The sequence below is a fragment of the Cavia porcellus genome, unplaced genomic scaffold (assembly GCF_034190915.1).
Source record: "Cavia porcellus strain 051 isolate PalLab524CR breed Dunkin Hartley unplaced genomic scaffold, mCavPor4.1 scaffold_4, whole genome shotgun sequence".
Taxonomy (NCBI): domain Eukaryota; kingdom Metazoa; phylum Chordata; class Mammalia; order Rodentia; family Caviidae; genus Cavia; species Cavia porcellus.
In genome coordinates, this window is record NW_026947487.1 from 120,338,614 (window position 1) to 120,356,583 (window position 17,970).

General features: G+C 62.6%; 1 protein-coding gene across 7 annotated transcripts in view; it reads right to left on the reverse strand.

Annotated features, from left to right (window-relative positions):
• The window catches only part of Cbfa2t3 (CBFA2/RUNX1 partner transcriptional co-repressor 3), a 48,840-nt gene extending 32,247 nt beyond the window's left edge, over positions 1-16,593 (reverse strand). For 2 of the 7 annotated variants that reach the window (XM_013145927.3, XM_013145914.3), the window contains exon 1: positions 16,371-16,591. In XM_013145927.3, coding sequence (XP_013001381.1) covers positions 16,371-16,446 — 76 coding nt within the window. In that variant the 5' untranslated portion in view covers positions 16,447-16,591. Of the gene's footprint in view, positions 1-3; positions 135-163; positions 438-652; positions 756-16,370 lie in introns of those variants that run through there. The other 5 variants (XM_013145923.3, XM_063247815.1, XM_004999236.4 and 2 more) reach the window with 5 other exon arrangements.
• Between the last annotated feature and the right edge of the window lie 1,377 nt (positions 16,594-17,970).

Genomic DNA, 17,970 nt, shown 5'->3' on the forward strand with positions numbered 1-17,970 from the left:
TACCCGGCGGGTCGAGCTCCCCACCCACCCAAGGGTGCAGTGGGCTGGACGCGGGCTCGAGCAGCTGCCCCGGCCGCGGGCACAAACTTTGCAAAGTGGAAGTGGGGTGCGGCGCAGATTCCGACGACAGCGCGACCAGCGACAGCGGCGACGCGGCACTTACGGCCCGGGTCCCGGTCCCTGTCCCCCGGCGGCGGGCGCTCTCTCCTCGTCGTCCTGCTGCGCCCCAGCGCTCCGGCGGCCACCGTCTCCTCTGGTTCGGGCGGGGCGGGGCGCTGGCGGCCGCAGGGCCACGCGGGGGTCGCCGCGCGGGAACAAAGCGCGCACCCGCCGGGCGGTCTGGCCTCGCGGCCGCCGCCGCCACCTCTGCCCGAGCGCGCACCACCTGCCTCCCGCCTGCACCCCGCGCTCGCCCCGCCTCGGGCGAGGAGGGGGCGCCCCGGGATCCCCGCCCCCCGAGATTCCCAACCCGCCTGCCGCCCGGTTCCCGGAGCTCCTACCCGGAGGACTCGCTCCGCCCCCCGCAGACTCCGCGCGGGTCGGGCGCGGGGTGCGCAGGGAGGGGCGCGGGGCGCGGCGCTGTCCCTCCCCCCCGCCCGCTGCAGGCCACCCGGGGCTCGCGCGGGCTTCCCGCGCCGCCGTGCACACCCACCTCGGAGAGTCGCGGCCGCCGGGCTCGCGGCTCGTAGCGCGGCATCCGCGCCCGGCGGGCGGGGATCCTGCGCGCCTCCTCCGGCCGCCGCGCCCCCCGCGCCTGCCCTCCCCGCGCTGGGCCGCCGGGGCCCGGGGCCACCTCCGCGCGCGGCCGGCAGGGGGCGCGCGCTCACCGCCGCGCGCTCGGGTAGGGGCCAGCGGCGAAGGGCCGCCCGCGGGGAGCGCGCAGGAGCCCGGCGCCCCGCCGCCGCGGGCCCGCAGCCGCGTCTGCTTTGCATTCGTTTGCATATCAGTCGTGTTCGTGCCAACCTGCAGGAAGCCCCCAGGCCGCTGCCCGCGTTGGCGCGCCACACTTTCTCCTCTTCCTTCGGCCCCGCCGCGCTGTCTCCCACCCAGGCGCGCTCAGCGCCTCGCGCCTTTCCCTTCTCTTCCCGCCCGGCTCTCGGCTCTCGCACATTTTGTATCCTGGAGATGAGAGGGGTCCCGGGGTCATCATCTTAGGAGCCGGAGGGGCCAGGACTTAAGAGCACAGCGCCTTGATTTGCATCTCATTTGACATAAATCTGCATATGAAGACCCAAGGTCTCCAGTTGCCTGTAGGACCTTCAGCATGGCCCGAGAAGGCCCCTTGCCGGTGTCCTGATGGTCTGTTCCCAGCCCCACTGCAGCCTGGGCTGCTAAGGAGGAGCGCCGTGAGGCTGTGACACACATCTCCCGGGTTCTGGGTTCAGACTGGCAGTCTGTTCACCCAAGGAGCTGCTGCCCGTCCTCGGGAAAGGTGGGGGCCCAGCGTGTTTCACACAGGCTTTGGGCACCACTCGGCTGTCCACTCTGACTCTGCTCCTCCCACACTGCCCGAGTCTGGGGCTCTTGCACTGTTGAGTTTGGGGTGCACCTTGATTCTCCCGAAACCCACTGCAGCCAGGACCCCATGCCTCTTCGCACCTCAGAGATGTTGCCACGTAGATATGGGCTCTGGGGCAGCTCTGCAACCATCCCATAGCCCTGAGATCAGCTTCCCGGAGTCAAGGGCTGGGCCAGTGCTGGCTTCCCGATCCCTCAGCCAGTGCAAATACCACACCGTGGTCTTGGGTTCTTGAAACCCTTATTGAGGGACCAGTGCAGTGACCCAGTCCTAGCTGGGCACTCACAGCCTTTGGAGATGGGTGGATCTGTGACACTGCCCCACCCTGGCTGGTGGGTAGGGAGGCACACTGGAGTAGGTTCCAGTCCGTGCCCGCTGTGTCTGCCCTGTCTCCATCTCCATGGGCCCTGACAGCAGCCAGCACTGGTGGGCTCCATGTCTGCCTCTCCCCACCAGGAACAGACATGACCGGGACCCATGTCATGGGCAGAGAGGCCAGGGTGTCCCGACCTGAGTGGATTCTCAGGCTGGGATTGGCCAAGCTGCACCTCCTACACACTGCTAGTGACACAGGAGAGGACTCCATGTACACTGCATGCAGTCTGCTTCTCAGGCACAGCCACTGACTCAGAGGCCTGGTCACAGGGTCGGGAGGGCCGCACGGATACAGCTGTAGGTTTGGGGAGTCAGGTTCCCTGTGGCTTCCGGGGGCCAGATGTTATAGGGTGGGACTCAGTTCAGTTAAAAGGAGGCCTGAGGCCTTCTGGGGATGCCGCTCCACAGAGCCCAAGCAGATGTGCCTGCCCCAGGGCACAGGCCCAAGCTGAACTGTGGCTGGGACACTGAGGCCACCGTGTCACCCTCAGGAGAACAGCCGGACCTTTCCCCAAAGGGCAGCACCTGCAGCCCTCAGCACCCATAGCCCCCAGCTTGGGGCTCGACACAGATGGGTTCACAGTAAAATGGTTTACCCAGGAGCCCTGATCTGTGTTCCTCCTGTGGCTCACAAGTTCCCCACATCCTTCCGCCAGCCCCATCTGTCTGATGAGGATGCTGGGCCCAGGAACTGGGGACTGGCACAGCCCGGACCGATCCTTGGTGGAGCAGGGTCCACTTTCTGCTGGCCTTCACTGAGGGCCCTGCATGGCTGTGGGCATCCCAGAGCATTTCTCTGTCTAAAAATTTTCAACAGAAGTTTACATAGCTGCCAAGAGCATAAAACCTGACATACTCAAAACTGTAAATAAGAGGATCCCCAGAGTCTACATTCTGTGAGAGCTCCAATAACCACCACGATCCACTTTAAAAATATGACAAGAAGTTGTCCTTAAACGTCTGAATTTCCTCTGAGTCCCTTACCTAAGCAATAAGGTTTTAAAAGTAGCACCAAAAGCAAGATCCAAGAGAGAAAAGTCTGGTCAGTTGAGTTTGTAAAATTTGAAACGTCTCTCTGCAGGAGATGCTATTACAAAACCCAGAAGCCCAGCCCTGGCCTGGAAAGGGCCGTTATCCCAGATGTACCAAGAAGCCTCAGGACTGAGCAAGAGGATGCAACCCCACATGGTGAAAGCACCAGGCAGCCGCCCCGAGAAGGCACCCAGGCGGCCGGCAGGCGGGTGGGCAGTGCAGTGTAGAACAACGGAGAGATGGAGAGACGGCACCCCGCCTGGCACAGCCACACAGCCCAAACCCTGCAGCAGCGGATGGACGAGCTGCCGGAAGTGGTCGGCGCCGGTGGGGAATGGAATCGTCCTTAGAAGGAGGCTGGGGGGTCCGTTACCAGCTGAGTGCACCCCACTGTATGACCCTGCGCCCCGGCTCCTTCATGCTCCCCCAGAGAGTTCAGAACTCACGCACATGAAAGGCTGCCGCGGGCTGGCAGGGAAGCCTGAGGGATAAATGCTCGAAGCTGGCAATGGCGGGGCCGTCCTTCAGTAGACCGTCCAGCAGTCCGTGAGCACCAGACACGAAATGAGCTGTAGCCCAGAGAAACCGGAGGGAAACGTAAGCGCATGTTCTCAGAAGCCCACGTGGAAAGGCCAGGCCGCAGGACTGCCCCCGCCTGGCTTCGAGGGGCAGAGATCTGAGGTGTCCCGGGTTGGTGGGTGGGGAGCACACATGGGGGGAGGTACTTCCCTGCAGGGTACAGGGGTCGGGGGCACGGGCTGTCACACAGTGTCTGCACCTACAGAATGTGAAACCCCAAAGCGGAGCCCGCCAGCTTGGGGCCACGTCCCTGTAACCCAGCACCCTAAGAGGCTGAGGCAGGAATGTCACAACCCTGGGTTTGAACTCAACCCAGGCAACGTAGTGACTTTGTGAAACCCTGTCTCAGAATAAAAAATAAGTAAAGTGAAGCGGCCTGTGCGCTCTGGTTAACAGCAGCGAGTCTGCGCCAGCTCGTCTGGGAGCACAGCCCCACAAGGGTGCGGGCACTGCGGGGCACGTAGGAGCAAGCACCAGAGGTTACGGACTCTGCGTTCAGCTCAGTGTTCTGCTAACCTGAAGCTGCTCTAAAATTTAAATTCGTAAGTGAAAAAAGCCCAGTAAACGAAACCACAAATGCCAATGACTATTTATTTATTGTCTTTTTGAACTCATGTGGCCTAGGCTAGCCTCAAACTGCAGCGGTCCTCCTGCCTCAGCCTCCCGAGCGTGGAGTTTATAGACGTGTGATGCCATGCTCTGCCTAACGACATTTTAAACATCTTACACAAATGCCCGGGGCCTGAGCCGTTGGAAAAACCCAGCAGCCGACTTCCCAAGTGTGTGCCTTGGCTCCTCTTTCTCAATCCTCAGAGCTCCCTTCCAAGCTCTCCTCACCCCACAGAACTCCCGCACCTTCATGTCTGAGAGCCTAGACTCTGCACCTTCATGTCTGAGAGCCTAGACTCTGCACCTTCATGTCTGAGAGCCTAGACTCTGCACCTTCATGTCTGAGAGCCGTTAGAATCCGCTGGTCTCCGTTTGCTTACAAAACGATGTAAATAAATCAGCATGCCGAGGTCTAAACATTTTTCTGAAATTAAAATGTGTCTGCTGGGCTGGCTGTCATTGTTATTAGCATGATAAACAAGTATGAACTCCCTGTACATTCTGAGAATTGCCCAGCGGGGAAGTAAGCCCAACAGGAGGAGTGGCCCCCGTTTGTTAGTAGTTTGTGTAGACTTTTTTGGGGGGTACCAGGAATCAAGCTCAGGACCTTGCCTTTGCCAGGCAGGCGCTGCATCTCTGAGCTACATCCCCAGCGCAGTGTGTGTAACCTTGCACGACATTCCCCGAGTCCCTCTGTTTTTCAGAGTGACATCATCTGGACCCCACACTGTACAGCAAGCGGCTCAGGAAGGGGCCACATCCCAGGAATGCGGTGTGCCTGCCTCGCTGAGTTTGGTCATGGAAATGACCTCGAGTGACTGTTGTCAGACAAAACAGTTCTGTGTCCTGTGGTTTTGATGCACAAAAAGACCAGAATCCTCCAGAGCTGAGGAAAGGCCCACTCTCTGTGGAGGCAGAGGTGGGGTGGGCGCCAGGCCTGGCCCTGGCAGGGATGTGGCCTTTGCCCTGTTCCGCAAGTCCAGTAGGCTAGAAAGACAGCACAGTGCCCAAGTCAGCAGCCCAGCTCTAGGCGGCCTACAAGGTTTACCAGAGGGCAGGGAAAGATGCTCCCTACCCCTGGGCCGTCTTCCCCGGCCAGGCTGGCCCGGCCCAGATAGGAGATGGCCCTGCTCCTGGGAGGTGAGGCCCGAGCAGAGCCCAGCTCACACCAGGGAAAGTCACTCGGGAGGGACCATGCCCGGCATCAGTCCTGCAGTATAAGGAGAAGGTCCTGTGTTGCTCCAGGGCGGCTCTGCCGGTCACTGGTGGAACCAGCTCCTGTGAAAGGGGTCTTTGCAGGGGCCCCAGGCTGCCTGGCTCCTGGTCCCACCTGGCCTCTGGCTTCCCATCCCTCCTGGGCCTGGGCTCAGTCTCTCTTGTTTAGCTCTCCTGGGCTCCCAGGCTTGGACTCTGCCAGTTCAATCCAGGTATGAGGGATTGCTCAGGTGTGGGCGTGTCATGCAGCTCCAGCCAATGAGGTGGAGAGGTGCGGCATGCGAATCCAGCTTCAGCCAGTGAGGCTGAGGGCAGGCGGGCTCCACTTCTGGCCACTGACCTCTTTGACCTCCAGAGACCTACAGGCGGGCCTGTGCTTCAGAGGCAGATGTCTGCAGGTGACAAGGGAATTGTCAGGCAAGGGAGCAGGGGCTGCTTGGAGAGAAGACTGTGGTGGGGAGGACAGGGAGGCCTAGGAGTGGCTGCAGGGGTGCTGATGCGACCCCTGCTGGGCCCCCTGCTGGCACCGGCCCAGTCTGGCCCACCCAGGAGCTTTTGTACCTGCTCTCTGCCCTGGCCCTCGGCAGGAGCGAGCAACCTGAAGTCGGACAAGGAAGGCTCCAGGAGTCTCACTCCTTGCACGCCCCTCAGCCACAGGCTGTGAGGAAGCTTCCGGCCTCTGCAGCGCCCTGAGCCCCAGGCCGCAGCCCTCAGAGTCGTCTCTCACACTGGGAGCAGGGCGCCCTGCGCAGGTGGCTTGGAGAAGGGCTTTGGTGCAGATGGGCGGAGCCTGCAAATCCGTGCAGCAGGTGCACGTGGGTGTCTGCCCAGCCCATTATCTTCACAGTTCCAGTGCCTTTTCAATGGCAGGTTAGGGACCCCACGGATGCCTGCTCAGGAGCAGCTGCTGGGTGCATTGCAGCACCTCAAATGGGCACGCGTGTGGACAAGGGCAGGGAAGTCTGCCTGTGCTCTGTGCCAAACCATGAGGGGCAGACGGGCTGCAGATGGAATGACGGAGGCTGGCAGGTTAGGGGCCCGCTGTCTCCTCCTCTTCCTTTCTGCCTTTCTCCATGGGAGGAGACGCGGCTTCCCAGGTCCCCCGTGCTGCTCCCTGTGCCTGGGGTGAAGTGACGTTGATCTGGGGCCATGGGAGCCATTGATTGGAGCTCTCGTTCACTCCTGCGTGTCCTGCAGTCCATGTGTGTGGTGAGGAGCATCCACAGTGCGCCCGGCATGCTGTGCTGCCCACATCAGGGCAGCTGGCCGAGCCAGACCTGTGCCGTAGTTTGTGTCGCTGTGGCCAAGTCCCTGTGGACAACTTCACAGTGGAGGGTTTACTCCACTGCACAAGGTGGGACAGAACGACCCCGCGGAGGGAGTGGTGGGGGAAAGCTGCTCAGGTCCGGCGCCTGGAGGCAGGAGAAGGGGCTGGCTGGGTCTTCTCCAAAATTGTGTCTCTTGACTCCTCCTTTCATCCCGGCCTCATCTCCTAGGTTTCCGCACGTCCAGGGGTGCTGTCACAGTGCGGGGTCACTAGTAACCTAGTAACCAGCCCCACGCAGGGGTGCTGCCAAGATGGTGGGGAACAGGCCCTGATAAGTGCGTGACCACTGTGCCCACAGGAGTCCATGACAGCGCCTTCTGCAGGCCACTCAGCACGATGGGACCCCAGGCTCCTAGCCAGCTGCTGCCTGTCCCAATGTGGGGCTGCCAAGCTCTTGGCTCTGCAAAGGCTGCTGCCCATCCCTGCCCCCTGGGAATGTGCTGTGGACACCTGGGGTGTGTGGCAAGGTGGCCAGGCCCTCTGCAGGCTTTATCCCTAGAGACTTTGCACTGCCAGCTGCTCCTCACCGTCCCAAGCTGCAGCCAGGTTTCTGGTAGTGGACACTTGGCGGGAGGCCCTGCTCTGACCTGCCCAGTCTCCGGAAGCCACCAGAAGTAGCCCTAGAGCCAAGATTCCTCTTGTGTGGGAGACTGACCCAAGCCCAGGCGTCGCCTGGATGGACAGATGGATGAGCCGAAAGCCTGGGTGTAGTGTGTGGTGGGCTTGGGGCCTGGATGGAAGGCCAGCTTCAGTCAGTTCCTGCTCCTATGCTGAGCCCACAGCGTAGACCTGCAGAGATGAAAGGTGGCCTGTGGTGGCCAGGGTGGACGAGGCAACCGCTCAGTGGGTCAGACTTCAGGGCAGGGCAGTGCCAGTGCCGGGACACTGGCATGAAGCAGTGGGTGCCCTTGTCGTGCATCATACGGAACTCCTGGTGTGTTCAGTGACCGGCACCGTGCAGGCCAGCGTGGACTCTGGCTGGGCGTCCTGAGCTGCTCCAAGGAGGGGCAGGGCTGGGCGCGGGGACACGAAGCCTAAAATAATTCCAGGCACCGAAACTCTGGGGGCAGGCCTGCGCCCTGGCCACGATGGGGAACTGGGCCTGGGAGGAAAGGAGAAGTTCCCAGGTCACGGCGGAGCCCCAGGGTGGTGGTGGTGGTGGAGGCAGAGGCCCGGCCCTGGAGCCCTGGCATCTGTCTCCCTGCAAGGCGGAGGGGACGAGCATGTGCTATGTCTCAGGTCTGAGGTGAGCCCAGAGTCACTCAGCGTGCCCTGCTGCCCTGAGTGGACAGACCGGGTCCCTCCTGGTTCACAGTGTCCTGGTGTGCAGGGCCTGCAGGCCTGTGCCTTCCTCCAGGGCAGGGGGCCAGGCTCCTTCTGGGCTGGAGTCAGGGACTCGCCGTCCTGCTTCAGGTGGCTCATGCTGGTGGAATGAGCCAAGTGGACATGGGGGCCAGGCCCCTCTCCCCAGTCACAGGCAAGACACCTGATGCATTTCACCCTGTGCAGGGCTGAGGATTGGGCCATCACTAGGGCAATGGGACTGGGTTGACAGCCACACAGGGAGCTGTCTCAGGGACAGCAGGGGCCAGGGTCTAGCACTATCAATCCAGCTGGGTGTGGTGGTGCACATCTCTGGGAGGCTGAGGCAGGAGGATTGGAGCGTTCAAGCCCAGCCTGAGCAACTTAGTGAGACCTTGTCTCCAAAAAAAAAAAAAAAAGTGAGGCCGGGGATTTAGCCTGCCTGGCAAGTGCAAGGTCATGCGTTCGATCCCCAGTACCAAAAAAAGTGAATAAGTTAACAAAATAGTAAATAAGCGGGATGTCACTCAGGATGGAGGTCCTGGGTTCAGTCTCCAGGACCGACACAAAAACAAAACAGAAAACCCATTGCTGTCGGCACAAACACTGAAACCGTGTCACGGGGCCCTAACAGGAGTCTGCACAGTGGGCTTCCGCGCAAGCCTTCCTGCCTTCTCTCTTCCTCTTTTCCTCCTGCCTGGAGCACAGCCGGAGGTGGAGCGGAAGCCCAAGTGAGACTCTGGGGGACAGAAGGCACGCAGACCTGGTGCCCACCGCTGGTGCTGCCCACTGGACGCCCACCCGGCTTCCCTGGTTTGCAGCTGAGTGTAATCCCGCCGAATCTGGGTTCACATCCGTCCCAGACAGAGTTGCCAGACTCAGGAAACACACATGCAGCGCGCTTAGTACAGTCGGAATCTCAGATCACCAGTGTATACTCTTAGTATAAGCATGTCCAGAGCAATGTGGAGAAAACTTACACAAAATAATTGTTTTTCTGGAATTTGACTCAAACAGCAGTGGTACATGCAGATGCAGGAGCAGAGCCAGACAGGACCATGACCACCCGAGGACCCTATGAGCAGGGTGTGGGCCGACTCCTGGGGCCCTTGCTTTGATCCTGACGCGGCTGGTGTGTGTATCCCTCCCTCCCTTTCCTTTCTCTCTCCCTCTCTCTTTCTTTCTTTGTGTTGCTGGGGTGGAACCCAGGGCCTTTGCACTGAGCTACACCTCTGGCCCTTTCTAATGTTGACCTAGAGTCTCACTAAGTTGTTAAGTAGCCCAGGCTAGACTAAGCATGCAGAGGCCCCTGTGAGCAGGTGACCTGGTGTATAGGACAGGGCAGCTGCAGGCGAGGCCCGCAGGGAGCAGCGCCATGGTGCCTGCCCACTGCCTGGACCTTTGACTTAAGCACAGATCTGCGATACTTAGGCGGAAGTCCCTGTCCCGGAGGGGCCAGGAGGGGCTGGTGATGCTCACGGCTCTGGACCCTGAAGGCGAGCGCCACTTCCACACCTGGCTGCCTTCACAGAGGCCTTGGGACTCTTGAGCAGCAGAAAGGGCCACGTGTGGTTAGCCGTGCTAGCCGCATCCCAGAGAGGGTGCAGGGGGGCAGCGGCGGTGCCTGACCATGGCTAGGAGAGACTTAGCTCACAGTCCGCGGCTCCCCAGGTGGGGCACGGCCACACAGCACCTCAGCCCACGCAGCTTTCCGGCCCACGTGGCTTCCCAGGGTGCTCAAGGGAGCCCAGAGCCTGCTAGGTGCCCCGCAGCTTCCATGGCAGCGTGCAGAGGGCAGGGGAGGTGGGCACAGGGCAGTAGCTGGAGGTCGTGAGCAGAGAAGCCGCCTTGGGCAGCACATTGAGGCCAGGACACCTCAGGGCTCCCTGGCAAAGCTGGAGGCCAGGAGGAAGTGGGCACAGGTGGCCGAGAGATAGTGCCCAGCAGAGGGTGTGTCAGTCGGCTTGGAGGAAGGCCAGGCCAAGTCCCCGCCCTGCAGCTAGGGGACAGCAGGGCCTGGCCACAGCTCCCCTTATGCCAGGATTTATTTTTTAAATGAAAGTTAAGATTTTTCTTGATTGTGGAAAAACAGCATGGGATTGACCATCCTAACCACCAAGACCCTGGCATACAGTGTGACCCCTGCTGGCATAGGCTGCCAAGCTTTCTCAATCACTGTGATCTTCTTGCTTCTGGATTCTCCAGTAGCTGCGGCTACATGGTCTGCATGTGGTTCCCGGGCTCAGTGTCCAGTGCTCAGGGACGCTCAAGGCAGCGGCCGCTTGCTGAGCACCTCCCGTGTGCAGACAGTGGAGTGGCTGGGAGGACCCAGGCCCCCAGCCAGCCTCTGAACTCCTGGCCTCCATGGCTGGCCAGCAGGCGCACAGGGCCTGCACACACGGAAGAGGACAAGGCAGGAGCACTGAAGGCCGAGTCTGGCCAGGCCTTACAGGCAGAGGCTCCCCATCACTCCAAGCCACTGTCCTCTCTGTGGCCCTTCTGGCTGGAGGGCTGTGGACTGCTGTGTGCAGAGATGGAAGGGACCAGATGCTCTGGACCAGCCCTGCCCCTTTGCCCCTGGACTCCTGGGTAAGACAGCACGGAGGAATCCACAGTGGACCTCAGCTTCCTGATCATCTATCCATCCATTTATGTCAGTCTGGAATTTAAAGTGACACAGTGGGGCACTGCTAGCTGACACACGTCATCGGGGTGGGGTGGCTCCAGGGCCAGCTTGGCCCCTGTTTTCAGGCAACACTGCCTTGTTTTCGTGTGCCCACGCTCTGGCATGGAGGTTTCCATCCAGAATGAGAGGAGGTGGGCAAGATGTGCAGCACACTGAAACCAGCACTGTCACCCAAGACCCATGTGCTGACGCCCAGTGTGGGTCGCATGCCCTGCAAGGCGTGTGCTCACTGGTCCACTGTGCCCGTGGGCATCTGATCCTTCCTCAGGACACACGCTGCAGGTATAGGGTACAGAGAGCTGTTACGTCTGAAAACTCCAGGGCCCTGGGCCACCCTGACCCTCTCGTCTGTAGGCAGCAGAGCTGGTGGCCCTCACAGGAGTGGGTTCACACAGCGGGGCCCAGGGGTCAAAATGCTTTTTGAGGGGCAGGGGAGTACCAGTGTTACAAGTACCACAGGGCCCTAGCTCCCTGGATGTGCAGACAGCATGTGGTAGGGGCAGCCCCGGCTGCCGCAGAGACAGTGCAAATTCCCCTTGAACGCCCCCGCCTTGCCCTCCCTGTGCGGACACCCAGGTGATCCCCGTCAGCCTGTGCAGGGCAGTGGACTTCCCCAGGGCCCAGGAGGCCCAGGCTCAGTGGCCTGCGGGACTCCAGGACTTTCCACCAATGGGGTCACCACCAAGGCTCCTGAGTCACCCCATGGCCCGGGGACAGATGGCACAGGGCCACCGTGTGCTGGGCTTGGGGCTGGAGGAGGTAAGCCCCTACCACTGGGACCACAAGCCACACTCGGGTCTGGGCCCCTCACCTCCTGCACTCAGGGTGCAGCGCCTGTGCTGGACCTGTGGGCTGCCGAAGGCCTTTCCCATGGCAAGCAAGAGGAGACACCCCAGGACCGCACTCCCTTCCCAGCCTCGGCACCCAGGGCTGCGTGGACTAAGGTCGCGGCCTGAGGCCTGTACATGCCGCCAGGACCAAGCTCCCCTTCCCTCAAGGGGGCGGCAGTCACCGCATTTCCTCCCCGGCCACGTGTGGTCCTGGTGTGCCTGCTTGTCCAGCGCTTTGGAGAGAGCCACGTGGCACAAAGGGACAGGAAGGGACCAGCAATGGGGCGTCGTCCCTGACAAGGGGAGTGATGAGCTCAGGGCTGGATGCAGTGCGCGGTGCCAGTATGCCCACCCTGGGGTCCACATGGCCTTTGCCTGGACCAGCATCGAGCTGCAGAATTCATGGGAGAGGAAATCTTTTACACAATAATTTAAAACCAAATAACAGCCGGGTGTGGTGGCGCACGTATGTAATCCCAGTACTTGGGAGGCTGAGGCAGGAAGATTCCTGTTTGAGGCCAGCCTGGGCTAAATAGTGAGTTCAAGGCCATTTTGGGCTGCATAGGGAGACCCTGTCTCAAAAAAACAAAAAACATCTGCCATTTCCCCACATTCAGAGTAGAACTGACGGGTTCGGGCCCTCGCTTCCGCACAAAGACTGAAAGTTGTCTGTTCAGCTGCCTCCAGGGCTGCTGGACCCTGCACCTCTGAGCGGGGGGCCCCGGCCACATTTGGGGCAGGGCCCTGGGGTAGACTGCAGGTGTCTGCAGGGTGGGGACGCAGTGGGCAGCTGCAGCCGGTTCTCCAGCTGCCTGGGGTGGGGGACACCTGGCCCTTTCGGTTTCTGACAGGAAGCTGCCCCTGCAGGTCCCCCGGGATCACACTGCTGTGCCGTCTGCTGGGTGCAGCCTCAGCTGGACACCGCGGGGAGCTGGGGCTGGAGAAGCCCCTGGGTGTGAGCGGTGGGTGGCGGGTCCACTGAGTCTTCTGCCTCCTGCTGCCAGTTTGGTCTTGGCAGCCCTGGGCCTGGCGGTACTGAGGGAGCTCCACCTGTGGTCTGTCTATCTGTCTGTCTGTCTGGGGCTGGGGCGGGGTGGGGACCCTGAGGCAGCCTCCAGGCTGAGGCCTCTGGGAAGTGAGTGGGACGAGGCCACGGGGTCCTCGAGGCGCTAGCCCAGGGAGGAGATAGCAGGTCCTGCAGGAGGCAGGGCCTGGACCTCGGGGCTGTGAGCACCTGGAAGCCTGGACTCCTTGCCGCCCTGGGTGGCTCTGCCTGGGAGGCAGTGGTGCCAGCCTGGGAGCCCACGGTGAGGGCACCACAGGACACGGCCAGCCTGCTCTGCCAGCCGGTGGGACCGGGGCTTTCCACACACTCAGAAGGCGCCCAGCTGGCAGCAGGAGGAAGCGCCCAGCCCTCAGGCTGCAGATTCCCAGTTCCTCCTAGTGGCTCTCGGCAGCCAAGTGAGGGCTGGGTGAGGGCGAGGGTCAGGGCGGCCTTTTCTTGACCACCCCCTGCCTCGCCAGGGGCCTCGCAGGGCACGGGGGCAGGCACTGGTCCAGCACAGAGGCCGGCACGGTCTCCTCCTCAGCCCGGCTCATAGCTCTGGGGCACAGGCCCAGGCCTTGTCACTTGGCTGCTGGGCCTCGAGGGCTGCAGCCCACAGTCACCCGTGTTCACAGGGTTCCTGTCCCCCAAGGGTGCTGAGCGGTGCAGAGAAAAACCAAAGGAAACCAGCAGGTGAAGCCCAGATGGAGGTCATCCCAGGAGAGGCCCCAGAGTGGCAGTGGTGCCTGTGCAGTGGGGCTGGGCCAGTGCCAGGCATGCTGTTGGCATGAGCAGGGAACTGGGAGGTGCTCGCTCCAGGTGTCAGCTACGGGCCATCAGGCGGCACCGTCAGGGGTTCCTTGGACGTGCAGCCCAGCTGGGCCAGGCTGCCTGCTGGGCTTGGCTTCCCCGGGGAGGCAGTGGTGGGGCGAGGGCAGGGGCTCCCTCCCTGGGGACTCGGACTGGGGGGGGGCCCTTCCCTGCTCAGGAGGGGTGGGCCAGGTGGGTGGCACCACCCTCTCTGAGACAGCTTCTCTGAGCAGACAGTGGCGCCTTCGAGGGTTTGGGAAGATACTACCCCAGGATGGGCTCCAGTGCCTGTGATGGTGCATGTACCCCAAGGCCCAGCCTGAGCTTCTGGGGAAATTGGGGACACAGTTTAGCAGAAGATTTGAGCCTTAGCAGGAATCCCCCTCAGAGGGCCTGAGCAAACACAGGAACAGGGTTCCACAGAGGAGACAGCATGTGCAAAGGCCCTGCCTTGACCACAGGGTGACAGGGGCTGCAGAAGAGAGAGACCAGGTGGGAGGAGGGTCAGGACAGTACATGAACCAGGAACCTTGCAAGGGCTGTGCTCCACCTTAGACACCCTGGGAGAGCCCTGAGGCCCACGCCTACGCAGGCAGCTGCGTGTGGGGCCTTGGTGGTGAGATTTCGTCTCCCTCCCTCCAGCCCCTGATGCCCCACAGGTGACAGCTCTGAGCCCTGGACGGGGATCCGCAATGGGGTTGTGCTTCCCCACCACGTGCCTGTGTCAAGAGCGCCCACCGGAAGTGAAAGTGCAGAGCCCTGAGCGCAGGCCGGGACTCAGGCCCGGCTGAGAAGTGAAAGTCTCCCGGCCTGGACACCTGTGCCCTCCCTGCACCGCTGGGGGCCACTTCCTCCTGAGCGTGCCTCTCCTGGGCTTCGCCCTGCCTGTGCACCGACTGCCACCCAGGGACAGCTCACGGAGGGAGTCGGCCGGGGACAGCGGGAGGGAGGCGGAGGGTGCCCTGTGTCAGGTTTCCCGGCCCCAGGGACAGGCGTGGGCCTTAGCCACCGGATCTTGCAGGGCTGCTGGCAGCCTCTGAGACCTGTGTGTCTCCATCCGGGCTATGGGGGCAGCTGGCTCCCCGGGTGCAGCCTGCCCTGTGCCTCCTGCCTGGCTCTGGGCTCCTTCACCACCTGGCCAAGGAGAGCACCTGGAGCCATGGTCAGCCTGAGGCTGGCAGGCGAGGGCCAGTGAGGACAGGGTGAAAACACAGCAATCAGAGGCAACCAGGCGCCTGTATGCCTCCCCCAGAGCTGTGACCTCGGTGTCTCCTGACACTCAGGGCTTGGAGGTCCCTGCCAGCTGGATCCTGGCCCCTCCGTGCAGCTGCCTGTCCACAGAGGGCTGCAGGCCTGCATGCTGGGAGTGCGATGATCACGGCTGCCCTCAGCCCTGCCACAGTGCTGGGGGCCAGCGGGTGGCAGCAGAAGGGACAGAGCTGGAGCTGTACTGGCTCACCCTGCCCAGGACCACATGGAAAGCAGCAGAGAGGAAATGACAGACAGAAGGACAGGAGCGACGCAGTCTGTCAGGACACCCGAAGCCACCAGGGCCTGGGGTGTGGAAAGGAGCTGGGCCCTGATGGCTGGTCTCAGACCTGTGGCCCCAGCACAGTGACACAACACACGTCTCTGTTCCAAGATCCTGGATGGAAGAGATGGAGGAAGAGAAGGAGGAGATGGAGGAGGAGGTGGAGCAGGAGATGGAGGAGGAGGACATGGAGGAGGAGATGGAGGAGGGAGAGGTGATGATGGAAGACTGGCCATGCTTAAGGGCTCTGAGTCCTTTCCAAGTCTGTGCACATGGCGCCCTCCACCCTGCTCTCAGGCAGGCAGCTCGCCGTCCTGCCTCAGCCTCCTGCCCGTCGCTGCCCACACAGCTATGGCTGCGCACCATGGGTGCGGCTGCAGACGCTCCTCTGGGGGCTGCTGCACCGTGACAGACCCAACCCTGATGGTCCGATGCAGGGTGGGGTGGGGAGCACCCTGCACCCTGCACCCTGCACTCCTAAGCCCCTCAGGGGGCTTCAGCCTTACAGAGCCCCCCAACCTGATGCACGGTGGTCACCATGGGGTGCTCCCCATGCTGGAGACCCCGAACCACAGCTCAAGGGAGGTCAGAGCCACTCAGTCCGCTTCACGTCCTGGGTCTCACATGCTGGGACCCTCAGCCTCCTGGGCTGGAGACCGGCAGGCCACTGAAAACCATGACCACGACACACACAGCGGGTTCCACATGCCTGCTGGCCCTGGCCTCTGCAGGGGCAGCACTTGTCCAAACACATGCGTCTGTCTGCACCTCTCGAAGCCGCCTCTCCCCTTTCCTCACATTAGGGTGCCACATCCCTAAGTGTGTGTGGGGGTGTCTGACATGTGAGGAAACCGAGGCCTGGCAGAGGAGAACTGGCCACGGGCACCAAGCTGGGAGTGGGCTGTGCCTCGTCCTTGGGGCGCCCCAGAGCTCCCCACTGGGAGAAGCCCATTGGGTCCCGCACTGTGCACCTGTGCCCAGGCAGCCCCTGCTGGCGGCCAAGCTCTGGGCTCTGCATAGCCAGCACAGGAGCATGAGGGACGGGGGCCTGCAGCTCCAGGACGGAGGCCACGTGGTCAGGGCCAGAGCAGAGCCACCCATCTCCCCGGGGGCCCCAGGGCCTGGGCTGCACCGGCTGGCTGGGGGAAAGGGGTGGGGCCTCCTCAGAACCAGCCACCCCCTGGAGGGCAAAGGTGCCCACCTGGGCCCGCTCCTGTGCCCTGGCCTCAGTTTCCTCACCCAGCCTGTCGAAAGGCTCTGTTGCCCCAGTCTCCATGGTGGAGGACGTGGCCACCGCTCCTAGACGGGGCTGGTACTCCGCCTCTGGGTGGGGCCGGACGCAGGTTGGCACCTGCCAGGCTCACCAGGCCACCTGCCCCAGCTGCACAGCACTGCTGTGTTGATATTTGAGGTGGGGCAACACGGCCACGCTGTCAGCCGAGCTGGGCAGGTGCAGCTTAGAGATGCCACCTTCCCACCACCTGCTCCCGTGGCCTCAACAGCCTCTTACCTGGGCTGCCCTTCTTGGGACCCCGGGGCACAGACACCAGGGGCGTGCTCTCCAGCGTGGAGGGTACCTGCGACATGGGCCTCGGAAGGTTTGGGGGGGCGCAGTCCTGCAATCGGGCAGCTCTCGGGAGCCGGCCCTGAATCTGGGGACGAGTGGACAGCACCTGTGGGTGAGCTGGAGCCGGCACTTCTGTCCCCAGGAAGCTCAACTCCTTCTAGTCCCCACTGGCCTGGCTGCAGGTCGGGTCGGGTCGGGAAGGGGCGGGAGGCCCAGGGACTCATGTGACGGGGGCGGGCTCCCGGCGGCCAGGGTGAGGCAGCCAGCTGTGTCACCGTGATAACGTGGCGGCTGCGCAGCTGCACCCTCGGCTTCCCCAGCAGGAACCATCTGGGCCCTGCCTGCCCACCCCCAAGGCCATTCCGGGCTGACTTTCCAACAACTTCCTCTCCCCTGCCAGCCGGTGGCCCTGGTGCCCGGCCTGCAGGTGTGGGGGATGTCTCCGTGACTCCGGGGCCATGGCCATCCTGGCCAGGGCTCTGGGCATCACACCTGGCTGCCTCAGCGCCGTGGGATCCACACCCCTCAACCATGCACCCTGAGCCACTCAGCACCGCTCTTCCCTGTGCCCCACCACGGCTGTTGTTGGAGTGGGCAGTGCCCTTGGAGCAGGGCTGGGTGAACACCGGGCCCCTGCTCAGTCCTGACACCGCGGCTCAGCAGTTCTGGGTGAGCCGAGACTGCCTGGCTGTACTGCATCCGCAGCTGTGGTCAGCATGGTGCTGGTGGGGTGCCTAGGGCAGGAGCTGGTGGGGGACCCCGTGGGCAGAGGGGTGATGCGTGCCAGTGCCACTGGGGGAAAAGCCACTTCCTCCAGGGCTGTGACAACTGTTGAAGGGTCAGCAGCTTCGCAGAAGGGACCCAGGCCGTTGGCCAGGGTGGGTGCTGCCCAGGCCCCTGAGGATGCTGTGCCCGCCAGAGCTCCTGGGTGTCAGCCGGGCCTGGGAACACAGGATGTCTGCCATCTAGATTGCAGGCCATTGGAACCGATGCAGTTAGTGTGTATCCCCAGGCCCAGGTCTCCCCAGAGGTCCCGCCACTGCGGTGCTGGGGTCCAGTGTGTGGATGGGCACGTGTGTCACAGCTCTGCCTGAGGGGCGTGTCTGGGAGGCGTGACTTCTTGGTGCCAGGCTCCCTGGCCCTCTGCTCTGTGTGCCTATGAGTCCGGCACCAGCCGGCATCGCCTGCGTCCCACAAAGGTCCCCTCCCAGCCCCACGAGCCCGAATCCACTTGTTTCTGGGGTGCAGTAGCAAGGCACCCAGAGTGCGGGCTCTGGTGAGATTCTACATGGCCCTGACTGTCGCCTCCTGCGCCACAGGGGTCTCCATGCAGGGAACCGAAGGGGCTGAGCCTTGAGCCGAGGGCTGAAGCACAGGCCGGGTGTGGGTGGGTGTCCCCGCAGCCCAGGGACCCTTCCACTTCCCTATCTGCCCCGAGCTGCCCTCGTCCCTCCCGCTGCTGGAGCCGGGCGAGGGGAGGAAGCCGCCTGCAGGAGGCACCAGCACCTGGCCGCTCCCCACTCCTCGAACCCCCAGGCAGTTA